This window comes from Orbicella faveolata, unplaced genomic scaffold, assembly GCF_042242905.1.
Source record: "Orbicella faveolata isolate gen_17 unplaced genomic scaffold, um_ofav_v1 contig_48, whole genome shotgun sequence".
NCBI lineage: Eukaryota > Metazoa > Cnidaria > Anthozoa > Scleractinia > Merulinidae > Orbicella > Orbicella faveolata.
The window spans coordinates 12594132-12612026 of NW_028301578.1; the positions used below are offsets into that span (position 1 = coordinate 12594132).

The window sequence follows — 17895 nt, forward strand, 5'->3', positions numbered from 1 at the left end:
TTGAACGTCGCACAGCAAAGTAGAAAATTGAAGAGAGATTAGTTTAGTCTAGATTCAAACCATTTCAACTGTAAAAGGTAAAAGATTAAAATGTGAACTTTAATCTATTGGCCAATTAGTGATGTCAAAGGTTATTTGCGGTAAAGTACTTTGTTGCTAAAAGGAAGCTAGATTGTCATGCATGTTTTTTTTAAATAAGTTCCTTGGACAAAAGTTCAAGCGTTAGGGGTTCCTTGACCGAAAAGCAATACTGGAGCAAACTACAGTCAAAAAGACAGTAACTCAAAGGAATAAATTAAAAAAATTCAGAAATCTGTAATAAAATTACTAGTAAGTTGCTAACAAAGACATTGTTATCTTTTTGACCCGCTGTTATCCTGTTCAGAATATTTGTCAAAGTCGTGAGATTTAACTTTTTGCAAAAGGTGGAACCCCTCCTTACGACCTCCCCGTTAACACAGCCACCTCGTTATTACGGCCAATTTATTCTGGCCCGAACAAAAGCTCAGTCAGTCATTTTCTTATTTAAAGAACCCCTTTGATACGGTCACCCCGTTAATACAGCTAGCCCTGATTTTAGTGGCCCGTTGGTGACCGGATTAACGAGGTTCTACTTTACTTCAATCATTTTATAGCGCACAATATGCATGGATAGGTAAGCATGATTGTGTTTAAGCAAGATCTTATCACATGCTTTATAGTCGAGCCTCATTACTGATAACACTGCAATTCCATGTATTTGCTTGTCTGTTTTATTGAAAACAATGTATACAAACCGCATTAAGCAGGGCGCGATCGATGAAAACGGGTGGCTTATTTAGTTCGTACTTTTTTATAGTCAGATAGAGTCGAATAAGCTCGATTCATAATAAGCAATCAATGTGTATTGTAAGTAAGTGACGTTTGTAAGACGGTAAAAGCATTAGAAATAATAATAATAATAATAATAATAATGATGATGATAACAATAATGTAGTGTATTGTAAGTAGGTTAGTTATTGTTGTGAGTAGAGTAAGGCAATGTAAGTAATTGTGTGTTTAGCAACAAAAAAAAAAAAAAAAATTTAAAAAAAAAAAAAAAAAAAAAAAAAAAAGCTCGATTCTGGAGGCCAATTTGCCAGAAGCAGTGTTAGAACAGAATGAAATTACAACCAGTGTCCCACGGCATCTAGAAGCTTGCCATATATATAATGGGCATATAATTACCAGAAATTTATCACAGTATGGCCTATATTTGAAGAGTTCCATGGATAACTTGAATTCATGGGGCGACCCTCCAACGCTGGAAACTCTGTTGTCCAAGGTCAGCAAAGCATATCGATAATTAGCCGACTCATCATGATCGATCAGCCCAACGCAAAGACCGCATTTACAGCATGAATTACGCAGTCGTAGTGTGACTTTGCTTTTTTTATTAAAAGATGATTTTCGACTTGCTCCCTCTAACTCTAATCCGATGTAATATATCCAGAGATACTGATGATAGTGCTAATATCGGAATGAGATCGATGTAGGAAAAGATTTTCACAGACCTCTGCAAACAACGGATAACAAGACTTCAGAATAAGTTTGTGCTAGAGTAAAAAGTGTACCTGCTAGACTATTATAATGTGTACCTAAATTGTATCAACATTCAGTCGTGGTATTTTTTACGAAGTAAATTCCATATATTAGTTTGCAAAGTGACCGATATTAGAGGCTGTGATTTCTTCGCGCAAACATTAATACGTTGTACAGAAGACTAAGTTACGTGAACAAACAAGTTGATAATGCAGATGTATTGTCTTGATATAATACAAAAAAGTCTGTATATATAAAGAGACATCTGTATTCAGACTTCGTTGTAGAAGAGCCTAGGTTGACCTGACTTTTTCTTATTGCTAATTAGCGTTTCATTCTACGATAATAAATTTCGATATCGGTTACCATTAACAACAACGGCCACAACAACAACAGCAATTTTATTGGTATGTACATCTGTATCGTAATATGCATATCAGATTTAGACATGGTATTATCACAAAAATAAACATTGGTTATTGTCCGAGCGTGTGGTACTGAGTTGGCTTGATATATATCGTTCAAGATCTTCAGTTGTTTTGCAGGGCGTGTTTATGGACCGCGACGCGGTCGAATGTGCTGTCCATGAGCAGACACGCAAAATGATCGAGGGAAATATCCAGTCATCTTGACGAAACAAGCTTGTTCAAATAAAATATTTTATCATATGACATACATGACCTATTTTACTTGTGGGAGCGCTATCACGCTTTAGCGGGTAGCCAACCACACCACAGGACTTCCCGTGCTCCCAGGATTATCCAAATAATAAAGCAGAGCGTAAGAAGTAAAATAACCTATCATCATGCCGGGAAACAAGTAAATGCAGAATGCTAAAGTAACTCGCTCTGTGGGGTCCATCTTCGGTACGTGGGGTACAACTGACCTGCCTCGGGCAGTAATCTGTTGTGCCAATATATATACTGTGAGGCAAATTAATCGCGTTTTTGGTTGTGTAAACTATGGCAAACTTTGAGCTCCAATAATTGATCCATATGGCTTACTTACAATCATGTCATTTAAAATATTCAGTCATAGAATCATGATATTGTTCGAGCAATGTTTCAATTTTTACACCAAAAGGGAAATTAATTATGACTGAAAGAGCACAGGAAGTGAAAAAAACAAAAAACAAAAAAAAAAAAAAAAGCATCATTGTTTAGTTAATTTTGTGCTTGATCTGATGGCCATATGTCTTGCGTAAGATGGTTGATGCACATCGTAGCGCGTAGCGACCGCCCAAGTCATAATTAGCAACTCACGGAATGCTTTACGAGTTCTCAACTTTAACAAAAATCGCGCCTTAAGGTAAAACGGCCTGGAGTTGGTTGTACTCTACAGGAGCCATAGCTTTGTGAAAAGGCGTCAATATGGCCGAGTTAAGAAGTTTTATTGATGAAGCCTGTCAAAAGTAAAAGCCAGACAAATTTTTGCAGTTAAGAGCTTACTTCAAATACATTTTGATATACGTGTTACCTTTCAGATGGAATATTCGTCAATCGTAATTGGGGTTATGGAGGGTACCCCAAACAAAACTTTAAATGCAACGGTCTCCCCTTGAAAAAAAAAAAAATGTTCTTACTCCAGCGCTCAAGGACATAACACATAGGGCGTTGGCCAGCTAGATTTCAGCCCTAGCTGAACCTCAACTATCGATCTGATCCTTGATGATAAGGACGTATTCACATTTCATTACATGCTAACTACGAGGGATTTAAACTGGTTTTGTTCGATCGTTTTCACTTTTTTCGCAACCAGAAAGAGTAAGGAGCAAGAAAAAACACCTGAACATGCAAACTTCTTATTATCCTGATTGATCAATGATAAGAGTCACGTTCGCTCAGTTTCATTTGTTTGCTGTAAGTGTTTTGGGTGTTTATCGGTGTAGCAGGTGAATTTTTATTGTCGTGCGATTTCGCCCCTACGTGTGTGGGAGGGCCACGCAAAGTTTCTGCTTGATAATAACCGAGAACATGCGAAGATCCGGGCCAAAGAAAAATTGATTAAGTTTATTAAAAACAGACCAAACTAAGGTCATTATCGTTTGTTTACAGTCTTTATTTTATGCCGCATTTATTTCTAAGGAAAATTCTACAAACGAAACTGTTATCTTGGTACCTGGGTCGTATAAGTGTTGGTCTTCTCAATATTTCCCCCTATTTTCTTATTTGCACTTGTCTCAGGTTCGATCAGGTAATTGCAATAGGACGATGAGAAGTAATATCAAGAATCGATCAAGAGTTATCGTCAGTATTTTTTTTTTTTTAAAGAAGAAAAGAGAAAGCATCCGCAATACAGCGGTAATAACAGCGGTAAATGTCAATTCAGGGCAATTTAATTTATTTCCCGGTTTAGAAATTTCTATTTTCGAATTCATGGAAAACATATGCCAAAAGCATTCTTTTTTGCGCCGGCTGTTGGGTTTACATTCTGCACGGACCTAGGTTTATATAAAAATAGACGACATGTAACCGGTTGGAAATCATCTCTGAAGTACTGTTCATCCTGACGGGAAAACGGTATTTTTCAAAGAACAGCGCCAAATTAAGACCTGCCAATATGTTCATTCAGGTTAGTTTAAATCGCACAAGCATTGCAGGAATAGTCGCGAGTATATGGAACGATTTATAGTTAATCCGGCGCCGTTGATGAGTGGTAAGGCCATCAACTAAACAATCAAATGAGACCGGGTTTCGGCGCTAATATAAAAGAGTGACGTCGGAAGCCCGTCTTTCTTGTTTATCAAGTTTATAAAACAGGAATTATATCCGTACAGGTGAAGCGCGTTTGTTGGAAGCGACGAGATAAGATTAGCTGTTTTCCTGTCGTTAATTTTTGTGCATTTGAACATGTCGCAATGGCAAATGAAAGATGCAGTCAACAATTTAAGTCATTAAGGTGTCAGTCATGATGAAATGGTACAAAATTTTGTTACCTTCCCTCATGCTCAAAAAAACGAAAACAACTGGAAAAAAAAAAAAGATTAGAAAACAAAATACAATTTTCCAAATGAAAACGTGTCTCTTCAGAATTTGTTTGTTCCATGTCTTCATCAATTTCTAGTATTACCTCAATTCACACAGTTCCTGTTTTTCTCACTCGCTTAACTAGCTCCTTCCTCCGTTTTTTTCTCATTAAGTTGTTACTATGGCAACTGACATGGAAGTATAGTCATAATTCCAACCTCGTCCACAGGGCGTTGCTGACCCTCCCCCACATTTGAAGGAAAAAACGTACAATGAAAATAACAGCTGATGCTTTTTGCAGAGGGTTTAGACGATAAGCAAATTAGAAGGTTTCACATAGCCAAAACAAGGGAGGAAGGGGGTAATAAACGTCCATCTCCCAAGATGGAAAGTGTGGGAATATGGGCTTATGGTAAACTGTTAAAATATCATGCGCACTTTCATGAAGCATTATAAATTAAAATTCTACAAATGCGCAATCTACTCAAAGTCCTGTAAACTAGAGCTTTGTACGTGACTAAGTAAAGACCATCTGTAAAATACCAGTTTCTTGTAAACCGAGCAATATCAATTTGTTACCGATACGCAATCTGTAAAGCATGCGATATCAATTTTTTTACTGATACCGGCACAATATCTTGTAAAGCACGGGATATCAATTTGTAAAATAACCAATAATTTTGTAAACCGCGCAATTTTTCATCTTAAAAAAAGTGTTCGTCTTGAAAAGTGCCCGACTTTAAAACAACTATTCTTTTACCACATCAGTCTAGAAGTTGTTACTAATTGCTGTTTTATGCGCTAACTGAAGAGATGGATGAACCAAATGGAATAAAAAAAACACTTGTCACAACTTCAACACCAGACTTAAAGGCATGCACAATATGCTTCCACAAGTCAGCCGCTGTTAAATAGACTGTCTATTTTTCAACGACACAAAGGAAAACGCAAGCGCGAATGCGAAGCGCGAGGGGGTGGGGGCAAAGAAGCGAGCAAAGCGAGCGATTAATTTCGGTCCCCACCCCTTCCCCGTCAAAACTCCTGTTTCGCACTCGCGCCCAGTTAAGTTCTCTCGCTATTGTACTCGCGCGTTCAACGATCGAATAAAATACGAGAACACTGGGGACTAGCTGTTCACGAAAACTGTTTTTCAAGAGCTAGTGCGTACCTACATCATTTGGCGTATTATTAAGTTTTATGTTTTCTGTGCTTTTGTTTTGCGCTGCGCAGAGAAGTTTTGCAATTTTTTCGTGTTATGCTTAAACTAGCCAGGGGTATAACATCTCTTCGCACACTGGTTTGCATGATAACAAATTCAACTCTAGCCTCGTCTCTGTTCAAAGGTCTGATCAATGAGCACGGATCTGTAAAATGGTCTATTAGCCTTCGCTATTGAGGAAAATAAAGGATGAAAGACGAATGAGAATATTAACTTAAAATAAGAAAAGAACTCAAACAGTAGCTTTACGAAAGTATAAAAAAAGCCCTATTTGTTTGCTTTCGAGCCCTGTTTTCTCCACAACATTGCAAACACCAAATAAAAATATGAAAAAAAAAGAAAAAGAAATAAATAAAAGTTTAATCTTGATTCAACCCGACATGACTGTCTTTTTTTACATCTAATAAACCAACGAAATAACTGCCTCGCCCTAGTATAATAATGTTGAGGAAACACCTTATCCCTCTAAAACAGTTACAAACTTTGCAAAAACGTTGGAAAACTGAACCTTCATGTAACTTCATGTTAAACGGAACGAGAGCTTAGCTGTTAACGAACAAAAATATTTCCGTGTGGATTAACCACACCTTTTAACTGATTTGCTTGTGTTTTTCCACATGGATCATGGACAGGCCAACCATTACTTGTGCCACCATCAAAGAAATAGTAGAAGCTGCTGCTGGAGAGATATGGTCCGTAGGAGTGCAGCGTCAACGATTTTGGCACCACACCAGCACACTGCTTGGAAACCTGTTTAACCAGTTTACAAGTGATTGATCCCGCCTTCTCTTGCACCAAGCTGCCAGTGCCTTCCTTGCATGCAATCCAGTTGTTGATGTTGCTCTTGATCAGGAATTCCTTGCCGACGTTGCGCCACAAAGTATAGTTCATGGCCTCGTAATGTGTCTCACTCAGTGGGACCGTTGTGGACACTCGAGTGTTAGCTCCACTTGCAGTCCAGCTTGGACGCGGCGTGACAGCGTTTGCGTTACTGGTGAAACTTGAGTAGGCTGTGAAGGTGTAACTCCAAACTAGTGTCCAGCCTCCTCCGTCCGTCTGTTGGTCGCAGAAAGCCTGGAATGCGTTACCATGGGAACCACCATCTGGATCTATCCAATAGACGCCCGACACGAGTGACGGCGCTTTCTGTTTCAAATCCTTGCAGTTCAACACTGGAGACGTCTTGCTCGTTCCTGTGTTAAGTAACAGAAGAATTAAGGAGGAGGATTTTTTTCGTGCAATGTCGAGGAAGAGTATTGTTTTGCGATTAAACTTTAAATGATTCAAGCGCTGGTGTCCAATCTTACAGGCAAAGAGAAATTACATCAGGCTTTGTAGGTGCTCTAAGTTCTCAGTCGTTTTACGTAATGAAGTAAATGACTTACCTATGGAGCTTTGTCCTTCCAGATGATATTTTCCACTGGTCAGTCGCTTGATGATCTCGTACTTGCAGAGCTTTGCATTCTTGTGAAGGTAAAGATTGCCTTTTAAGTCCATCTCCAACACTTTATATCTCTGCTGATTCAACCCTCTGATGGTTAAAATAAAAAAAAATGATTTTAATTTTGATATTTGAAGTTTTAGATATGTTCCTTATAATCAAGCAATAAATCAGCAACAGTTAAGTAGCGATTTATTTTCACAGCGGCGTTCCTTGAGGGAATTCAAGAAATTTTACATCAAAACAACGTATCAAGAGAAATTCATTTCAGCGAGTTTTTGACTTAATCAGGGGTGGCAAATGAACCTCAAAAATCTACAGTCCGTCGTAAAACTTTGATCCCATCTCGAAATAAATTAAAATCCTGATCAACAATGGGAGACATAATAATTACACAACTATTTTTTACTAAATTGCAAATCGAGACCAACAAAATGATGATAAACTGGCGCAGTCCACGTAATTTACACAAAATCTCTTAGAATACCGATTGCTTTGGATTATCGTTGAGTTGACTCAAATAGATGAATGGCGTCAAGTGCAATTGATTTTCTCACCTTATTTCCGTCAAACAGGAGAAGAAAAACAAACCCAACAAAATACGGAACATCATTTTCTTTCCACGATCAGAATCGAAGGAATACTAAATGTCTCTACTATCGATCTGTGCTGTATTCCTGTCACAAAAATAATGGTCCACAGAGAAACCTTGACTCACTATAATCATATTAATGTATAATTTATAAGATAACATGATATAACTCGTAGCATGTTTTTTATGACTAGTTTTAATTTCCATCCAATGGTTGGCTTCGAAGGAATGATGCTTATGACAACAAGACATCTTTCGGAATAGCTAGCTGGAGGTATTTCAAAAATTAGCTTTAAAACGATATTTTATCTGCCCTGTATATTTTTGCCAATTCCTCACGAATACCTTTGGGCATTTTAACAAACATACCTTTAAAACGATATCTTATTTGCCCTGAATAATTTTCCTATAAACACAAAATAATTATTTAAAAATCGGTACATTTTGGCGTTAAGAGAGCAAAGAGCTGAGAATTGGTCAAAATATTAATTATAACTGTCTACTGAGGAATTCATTCATAGCTGACTGGAGAAATGGGGTTAAAATTTTCACTGAATGGCTGACAATTCGCCGAAAATGTAACTAACAACCGAAATTAATTCCAGCACACTTATTCGGACCCCAATATTGGCCAACTTCGCCATTCGCAGACGGGCCAAACCTAGTTTACGTTCATTTTGTTTAGTTAATTAATTCCTTCTAGTAATTTGTGGAACAGATGCTATCTGCGGAAAAATGTTTGGATGTTTGGATCTTTTTCATGCAACTTGGCAAGTCAAAGTTGACTGAAAACTTATTTAACGTAATACTGAATGAGTCAATTAAGAACGCGCAGAAGGAACACGGTTAACAAAGCTCACTGTAACTTTTAAGACTGAATTGAAAAGGTGGCTTTCATCATCAAGACTAACGCTTCTTGTTTGTATACAAATGACGGTATGGATTTATTTAGTAAATTGTTGATGTAAGAAAAGCTCCACATCACCTTAGTTCGGTTACGTTATTTTTCTGAAGTATATAACAACTGAGGTAAAAGCCTTGCACGAGAATAACGAGCAATTTTGTGAAGACTATGCCCAGTAACTGTTATTCGAAGTCGGACGGAACTTAAGCAAAACCGATGACGGAAGGACCTTTCTCATATTTTCACTTACTTAAGTTAATTCTCTCCATTCATGGAGAACCATGCAAGAGCTAGAAATCATCGATTTCTTCCACCACGCTGTTTTTCTTTATCAAACAACGGTATGGATTTGTTTAGTAAATTGTTGAGCTAAAAAAAAATTCTACATCGCTTTAGTTCGATTCGGTTATATTGTTTGAAGTTATTTTCAAGAAATATATCACAACTGAGGAAAAAGGTGAAACAAACCGTGCACGAGAATAACTAGCAATTTAGTGATGACCATGTTCAGTAATTGTGATTCTAACTCGAACGGAATCAATGACGGAAATATCCTTCATAAAGTTTCACTTACTTAAGTTAATTCCCTCCATCCGTGGGGAATCATTTCTTCCACCACGCTTTCAGCCTGAAAATTGCCATCAACTTCCACTTCTTCCGCTAACTTCTGTCTGTTTCTCTCTTGGTCTGCTTCCACTTCTTGTCTCAGTTTTACCAGTCCCAACCCGGCAAATACTCGGTTTCCTTCATTCTTCTTCGAAACACATGCAACCATCTTCACTTCCCCAAATCAACGCTGCCGGAGTTCTCGTCGTCTCCTGCTTTCTCTTGTTGTTTGAAGCGGACTCAGACCGTCAACACGAGTTCGCCTTCTTTATCCTTCAGTGAACTAGCTCCCCAGTTTCTTAATTCACTCTCGTTGACCAACAAATCGTCATTGTTCACCGTGGACAATTTTAATCTCATGCCCCTTGTCTCGACCTTGTTATTTTTTTGTATATGGACTATCGCAGCAGCTTTGCCTTAAAAGTTTTTGACATTTGGTCTAGCTGTTACGATCGCTTCTCTAGCACACGCCAAGCTGGCTAATAAGATGTTCTTTTCAAGTTAATGTGTCGACTGAGGAAACACATTAGCTACAGTAAACATGAACCAGGAATCGGAAAAGATTCTTCACCAGTCAAAATATCTCGTCCTATACTCACTGTACAAAGGATGACGAATTTACAATTTAACAAACGCGGCGAAAATTTCGATTTGCCATTTTGAAAAAGAGTTAAATTTTCTCTCTAGCGAGAACTCTATAGTGTTTATCAGCGCATCATCGCAATGTCAACGTTTTACTGACAACATTCTATGAAATTTGCTTTCGGAAACTACATTCACAATATGTAAATAGATAGAGGGCAGAAGAAAGAAAACAATTGAGTACTGATTTTACCTATGTCATATAATGAAATGAACACATGTCTAAACTTTTTACTACAAAATTTCAACTCGGATCATAATTATAAAAAAGGTTATAACAGCAGTGCCGCTGCGTTACCAGAATCATGGAGCATGGAGCAGACGCTTATAGACTGTTACTTATTCCAGCTGTCTGTAAACTGGTGGCTTGTTTCATGAGAATGATGGCAAGAACAAATGAAACAAAGGAAAATAGAAAAAGATCTTGACAGTGTGTCGGTTTTTCGTTTACCTTGCAGCATTTTAGCAAAGTTTGCTTTGCTGATTGAAATGCACCGTAGCTACACACCCGACGAAGCGCTGTGAATTTGCTCTTTCCAACTGTAGGTTTAGCCATGTACTGTTATAGAGAAAACGGCGTATTTTCCACCTGCCGAGGTATAATTTGACGAATGAACTGAAATGATAACTAATGGTCTTGGCAAACTCTTGTTTCAGCCTTGTTCAAACATCGAACTCAGTTTACGTGTCCTTCAATGGCAGTACGTATAAAATGCAAATGTCTGAGTTAATTTTAAAGTGAGAGGCTTCATACTTTCTGTTTTTGTCCTCGTAATATAATCTTCTGTGCATTTTATTGTAATATTATTTCAAACTGTCTAGACAGTTTGTAAGAGGAGGGGAAAAGAAAAGGGAAAAGAAGTGACTCAATTTCTTTTCTCTCATATTTTTAGAGACTTAAGGTCATTCCTCACATTTGCATTGCGCATCCTTACTGCGCATAATTTATGGCGTCATTAGCGCGGGCTCGTGCACGCGCACATTGAAAACATGACGGATTTGCCTTGATATTGAGCTCTGTCAGTTGAAAAATGGCTCTAGCTCACCAACGAGCACGGGTACCCCAATTTTTTTTCCAGTCATTGTAATCAACTAATCATAAGCTTTGCGTGAGAAAATACTGATTTAATTTCTATTGCTGAAAATTGAATAAATAAGAAAAATAGCAGATACACCGTGGTCTTTTCTATTTTGCAGTCGGTAACCACGTCAAGAAATTTGGTTCAAATTTTTAATCAAGGATTTAGCTTTCCGTCTGAATCACACTTAAAACGTTTATTTGTGTCCGACACATTGCATTGACTGTAGTTTAATGCGTATTCTTATGAGTCCGGGCTCACAAAGATGCTACAATTACTGGGAATGCGTTCTTATGATAAGCATTAAATAATGCCAAAATGGGGCATTTTCAATGCCTTATTGCTCCTTAATGAGCATGGGCACCCCCCTTTTTTATTTCAAAATTGAAGTTATCATATGACAAATATTCAGTGGACAAAGTTTGAACAAAAATCTATTGTCACTTTTATTTCAGAGGAATTACCTTAATTGTTATTTTTTTCTTTCGCAATTTCTATCCTATTAGTTCGATTTATATATAAATAATTCATTAATTGTTAATTAGTTACCTATTAATTAATCAATTGAGTTGTACATAGAATTTTTAAATTAATTTACTTTTTTAGTGGTTCCTATCTTTATTCCGAAAAGCCCTTTTGGGACGAATAAAGTAGGCATGTATGTAATTTGCCTGAATGCGAATTTAAAAAGATACAGACAATTTTCTCTCGATCCGCTTACAAAATTTGTTAACTCAGGATAAAATTTGGGTGATGTAGCAGCTGTCGTAAGGTCTCACATGAATGGCTTGCTACCCTTTGAGAGACCAATAGAACAAACAACAGAAACAATGCCCTTAGCCCTAAAACAATAACAGCTGCTAACAATGAAGAGAATTACAAGCTTATGAGAGCTGCTACACTTATGTAAAGTTTCCTTTACAAAAAAACCTTTCCTTACAAATGTTTGGTATAACAATGTGTACTGCACATTGTGCACACACCACGCGTGAATGCAGCTTCTCATAAAGTGTCATAATAGCCGAGCTAAGCTCCTTGTGTGACAAGGTGGCCGAAGGAACGTATTTTATACCTAATCTCTAAGTTAAAACAAAATTTACTGAGTGCTAATCACGTTCAAGCTAAGCTGCTAGGGTGGAAATCAATTTGGGGCTGACGGATTTCCCGCTTTTAAGAGCAAACGGTCTCAAACCAAATTGTAGTTTCATTTTTTGTTGTTTTGTTTTGTTTGTTTGTTCGCTGTTGTTGTTGGTTTTTGTTGTTTTTGCTAAAGTAACTTAGTAGTTTAGAGAAAAACGCACAGTGCAGATAACAGATGATGATATTTGAAGGAGGTCTAGACAACTATGTATCAATTTAGAAGTTTTGACGGAAGAGGGAGCGAGAGAGAGAGAGAAGAAAAAAGGAGAAGAGGGGGGTGGGAAAGAGGGTGATGAACATCCACCTCCCAAGATGGAAAGTGTGGGAATACGGGGCTTGTTGTAATTACAGCGAAGCACAATCTATATAAACCTATCTGTTAAAATATCCTACATAAGTTTATGGTGTATAATCAGGAGCCATTATGGCTCCTGGCATAATAAAATTTTGAAAATGAACTATTTACGCAACTTCTCATCTGAAAAATAGGTGTGCTTGAATAGCGCCTAACTTTAAAACAAGTGATCTTATACCAATTCGAAACGAGACTTATAGACATGCCTAATATGCTTGTGCAAGTCAGCCGCTGTTCACGAAAACTGTTTTTTAAGAGATTCAGTGCGCGCCTACATCATATTACGCATTACTATACAAATTGATATGCGAAGTTAGCAAATTATACAAATTTTCGTGGTCATTTTTTTTTTCCAAGTTTTATGTTTTGTGTGTTTTTGCTTTGCGTTGCGAAGCGAAGGTTTGCAATTTTTCGCGTAATGCTCAAACTAGCAAGGAATATATGATATCTCCTAGAACAAAGTTTGAGAATATATCTAGTCATAACAAAGTCGAGTCTAGCTTCGCTTCTGTTCCAAGGACGTCTGATCAATGAGCACGGATCTGTAAATGGGCTATTAGCCTTCGCAATCGAGGAAGAGAATGAAAGAGGAATGGGAACATCAACTTAAAACAAGAAAAGAAAACAAAATGTAGTATAAAAACCCATGACTTTGTTTAATTCGTTTCTCACCTCTGGATTCCCTTCAATATTTCAAGTGCGAAGTAAAAATGTAGAAAATTTAAACGTGGTCTGTTTAATCTTGATTACATGTACACCGACTCACAAGACAGGATTACCTTTTACTTTAACATTCTAATAAACCAACGATTTAATCATTTATTGCCTTGTCCAATTATTATGTTTATATTAAAAAGCACCATTTAACATTAAAGCAGTTAAAACCCTTGCGAAACCTCGTTAAACGCGACGAGAGCTAAGCTGTTAACGAACAAAAATATTTCCGTGTGGATTAACCACTCCTTTTAACTGATTTGCTTGGTTTTTTCCACATGGATCATGGGTAGGTATACTACCACCTGTGCTACTATCAAAAAAATAGTAGATGCTGGTGCTGGAGAGATACGGTCCGTGGGAGTCTAGCAAAAGCGACTTTGGCACCACACGAGCACACTGCTTAGAAACCTGTTTAACCAGTTTACAAGTGATTGATCCCTTCTTCTGTTGCACCAAGCTGCCGGTGCCTGCCTTGCATGCGATCCAGTTGTTGATGTTGCTCTTGATCAAGAATTCCTCGCCAATGGTGCGCCACAAAGCAAAGTTCATGGCCTCGTAATGTGTTTCACTCAGTGGAACTGTTGTAGACACTCGAGTGTTAGTTGAACTGGCTGTCCAGCTTGGACGCGGCGTGACAGCATTTGCAACAGTCCAGAAGTTCGTGTATGCGGTGAAGGTATAACTCCAAACTAGTGTCCAGCCCCCACCGTCCGTCTGTTGGTCGCAGTAAGCCTGGAATGCGTTACCATGGGAACCACCATCTGGATCTATCCAATAGACGCCTGACACGAGTGATGGCGATTTCTGTTTCAAGTCTTTGCAGTTCAACACTGGAGACGCCTTGTTCAATCCTGCATTAAGGAACGGAAGAAAAAGTGTTGAAATATAGGTCGACGTGACTTTTTCCTCGACCGAATTATTTTGTACAATGTCGAGGAAGAGACGGTTTTGTGATTAAACTTTAAAAATTTAAGCGCTGGTGTCAATCTTACAGCCAAAGAGAAATTACATCTGACCTTGTAGGTGCTCTAAGTTCTCAATAGTTTTATGTAATGAAGTAAATGACTTACCTACGGGGCTTTGTCCTTCCAGATGATATTTTCCACTAGTCAGTCGCTTGATGATCTCGTACTTGCAGAGCAGAGCGTTCTTGTGAAAGTAAAGATTGCCTTTTAAGTCCATCTCCAACACTTTATATCTCTGCTGATTCAATCCACTGATGGTTAAAAGAAAATGATTTTAATTTTGATATTTAAAGTTTTAGTTCTCTTTTCTATAATCAAGCAATAAATCAGCAACAGTTAAGTGGCGATTTTATTTTCATAGTATTCTTTGAGGGAATTAAAGAAATTTCACAGCTGAAAACGTATCAAAAAAAAAAAAAAAATCATTTCAGTGAGTTTTTGACTAAATCACGGTTGGCAAAATGAACCTCAGAAATCTACATCTGTCATAAAATTTTGATCCTGTCTCGAAATTAATTAAAATCGTGATCAACAATGGGAGACAAAATATACAAGTAATTTCTTTTTTTATAAATTGCAAATGGAGACCAACAAAAAGATGATAAACTGGCTTAGTCCACGTAACTTGCACAAACTCTATTAAAATAAATACCGATTGCTTTGGATTATCGTTGAGTTGACTCAAATAGATGAATGGCGCGAAGTACAATTGATTTTCTCACCTTGTTGCCGTCAAACAGGAGAAGAAGAACAAACCCAACACAATACGGAACATCATTTTCTTTCCACGATCAGAGTCGAAGGAGTACTGAATGTCTCTACTGTCGATCTGTGTTGTATCCTTGTTACAAGAATAATGGTCCACAGAGAAACCTTAGCTTGACTCAGTATAATCATATTAATGTATAATTTATGAGATAACAAGATAGAACTCGTAGCATTTTATTTTTTTATGACTAGTTTTAGTTTTCATCCAATGGTTGGCTTCGAGGAAATGATGCTTATGACAGAATTACGACAACAAAATATCCTTTGAAAGATATTTTATTTGCCCTGTATTTTTCCTATAAGCGCAAATTAATCATTTAAAAATCGGTACATTTTGGCGTTTGCGCTGATTATGAAAACCTATTTTGTGAGTCTTCCAACGGCCTTGTTGAAAGAGACTGAGAGATTGATGTCTTTTACATGTTTGTGTAGAAGCCATTATCAGTGGGTAAAACCAAACCTTTTTTCGGATAGGAAGAGAGTAAAGAGCTGAGAATTGGTCAAAAGTTTAACTGTCAACTGAGAAATGACGAGTTGTTAAGCCGAGAAAAAATTCACTGTTTTACAGAATGGCAGAGAATTCGCCGAAAATGCAGCTATCAACCGAGATTCCAGCTGCACACTTATTCGAACCCTGACCAGCTTGGACATTCGTAAACGGCCCAAAGTTAGTTTATTTAATTACGTCCCGTTTGTTCAGTCAGTAATCAATTCCCGCCTAGTAAATTTTGGAACAGATGGTATCTGCGAAAAATGTTTGAGTGTCTACATGTTTATTCAGTTGGGCAAGTCAAAGTGTACTGAAAAATTCTTTGGCGTAATATTGAATAAGCCAATAACGCGACAGAAAGCGATATTATTATTGCATTACAAAGGTGAAACTTTTAAGAAATTTAGAAAGCGCGGCTTTCATCATCAAGACATCAAGACTGTATGTATACGAATGACGGCATGAATTTATTTAGTAAATTGTTGATCTAAGAAAAAACTCTACACCGCTTTAGTTTGATTACATTATTCTACGTTATTTTCCGGAAATATACCACAACTGCGAAAAAAGATGAAACAAACCTCGCAAGAGAATAACTAGCAATTTAGTGTGATTCCTTAAGCAAAACCATTGGTTACCTTTCTAATATTTTCACTTACTTGAGTTAATTCTCTCCATTCGTGGGGAATCAGGAACTACAAATACCACGCTTTTAGAGTCAAAATTACTTGCCATCAGCTTCCACTTCTTCTCTACCCTCTGTCTTTATGTCTCCGTCTTGATCTGCTCCCACCTCTTGTCTCAGCTTTACCGATCCCAAATCAGTGCAGACTCGGTTCCTTCACCTTCCATTTCGTAACGCAGTCAGCTGCACTACCCGCAAATTACACTGCCGCAGTTGTCCTTGTCTCCCGCCAAGTTCTGTTGTTTGATTCGCCCCCTTCATCCTCCAGTCGACTTCAGTGAACTCATCATTTTCTTCACTCTGCTCGACCGCAGATCGCCATTATCCACCGTAGACACTTCTGTTTGAATGCCTCTAGTCTCGGCCTCGTTAATATTTTTGTAGAGGGCTCCGTCTGTCAAGTTTTTCCCGTTTAGTCTAGCTGCGACGATCGGTTCTCTAGCACACGCCACTGAAGAGGAGCGTCAAGTTAATGCATCGACTGTGTAAACACATTCGCTACAGTAAACATGATCCACCGAGGAATGGGAAAAAATTCTTCGCCAATCCACATATCTCATCCTATACTCATCACGGTATGCAGTAGGAGAAATTTACAGTGCAATAAACGAGGCCAAAATTTCGATATTCGCTATTTTGAAAGTGAGTTAAATTTTCTCTCTAGCGAGAAATCAAAGTGTTTATTAGGGCAACAAGTTTCTCTAAAATTTGCGTCGGAAATATTTATAATATGTAAATAGATAAAGGGAAGAAAAAGAAAAGATTTAAGTAATTTTAATATGTCAGATCATATACTGAACGTCTAATTTTTTGCTACAAAATTTCAAACGGTATTATAATGATAAATGTGATAATATTCATTGCCCTTGTGCTGTCAGCGTAAAACAGCCGCTTTTTCAGCTTCCTATTCTAATTGTCTGTAAAGTGGTGGCTGGTTTTGTAAGAATGATGTCAAGGAAAAAAAAAATAAAGAGAAAGATTTTGACAGAATGTCGGTTTTTCCGTTTGCCGCGGACCATTTTAGCAAATAAAGTTTGGTTTGTTTTATGACTGTCCTAATGAGAATTGCAACTGCGCACTATAGAAAACTCGACGAAGCGCTGTGATTTTGCTCCAACCGACTGTACAGTAAAGCTTAATCAGATGCAGTTTGCAGGAAAATCGCCGTAGTTTCGACTTGCCGAAGTAAAATTTGACAAATACGAAATGTCACATACTGTGGCTTGAGAACTAGTTACAGCCTTGTTCAAACATCGAACTTTTAGACGTTCTTCGGTAGCAGCATAATGCAAATGTATGAATGTTGAAGTCAACGGCTCCTGCTTTCTGTTCTTGCTCGCCTAATTTCAATCCCGCTTATAACAAAGTAATAGTAGTAAACAAGAATTAATTTTTCACTGGTCGCGATTATTTCAGATGTAAAATGAAATACGTGCATCACAACATTAATTTTCCATTTTGTGAATGTCAACAAACTGATAATGGTGGCATTTATTTTTTTTTTGACAAATCAAAATTATAAGCTTCGAATTCGAAGACGAAAAATCAAATACACGGTGCAAATAATTGTGATGTTAATTCAAATAATCTGGAGAAATTGGAATGACTGGAAGGGGAGAGGGGGAAACGCGGCTGAATTTACGCAAATGCAAACCGTTAAGTTTCCTTTCTGCTGTAAAGTTTCTACACAGGTTTTCGAAACAAAATGTGTGCAGTGTAATCTACATTAAAAAAGGGCATACACCCAACTCTCTCTAAGACGGACA

General features: G+C 37.6%; 2 protein-coding genes across 2 annotated transcripts; both read right to left on the reverse strand.

The window, feature by feature from the left end:
- Nucleotides 1–5736: 5736 nt before the first annotated feature.
- Nucleotides 5737–7293, reverse strand: LOC149096589 (uncharacterized). Its single transcript, XM_089281165.1, has 2 exons — nucleotides 7131–7293; nucleotides 5737–6938 (listed from the first exon to the last, which is right to left on the reverse strand). Exons 1-2 carry the CDS (start codon nucleotides 7240–7242, stop codon nucleotides 6295–6297), a joined length of 756 nt encoding a protein of 251 aa, XP_089137291.1. The 5' UTR covers nucleotides 7243–7293; the 3' UTR covers nucleotides 5737–6294.
- Nucleotides 7294–13224: 5931 nt separating this feature from the next.
- LOC110039694 (uncharacterized) lies at nucleotides 13225–15054 on the reverse strand. The gene is made up of 3 exons (XM_020744833.2): nucleotides 14909–15054; nucleotides 14292–14437; nucleotides 13225–14072 (listed from the first exon to the last, which is right to left on the reverse strand). Exons 1-3 carry the CDS (start codon nucleotides 14962–14964, stop codon nucleotides 13429–13431), a joined length of 846 nt encoding a protein of 281 aa, XP_020600492.2. The 5' UTR covers nucleotides 14965–15054; the 3' UTR covers nucleotides 13225–13428.
- Between the last annotated feature and the right edge of the window lie 2841 nt (nucleotides 15055–17895).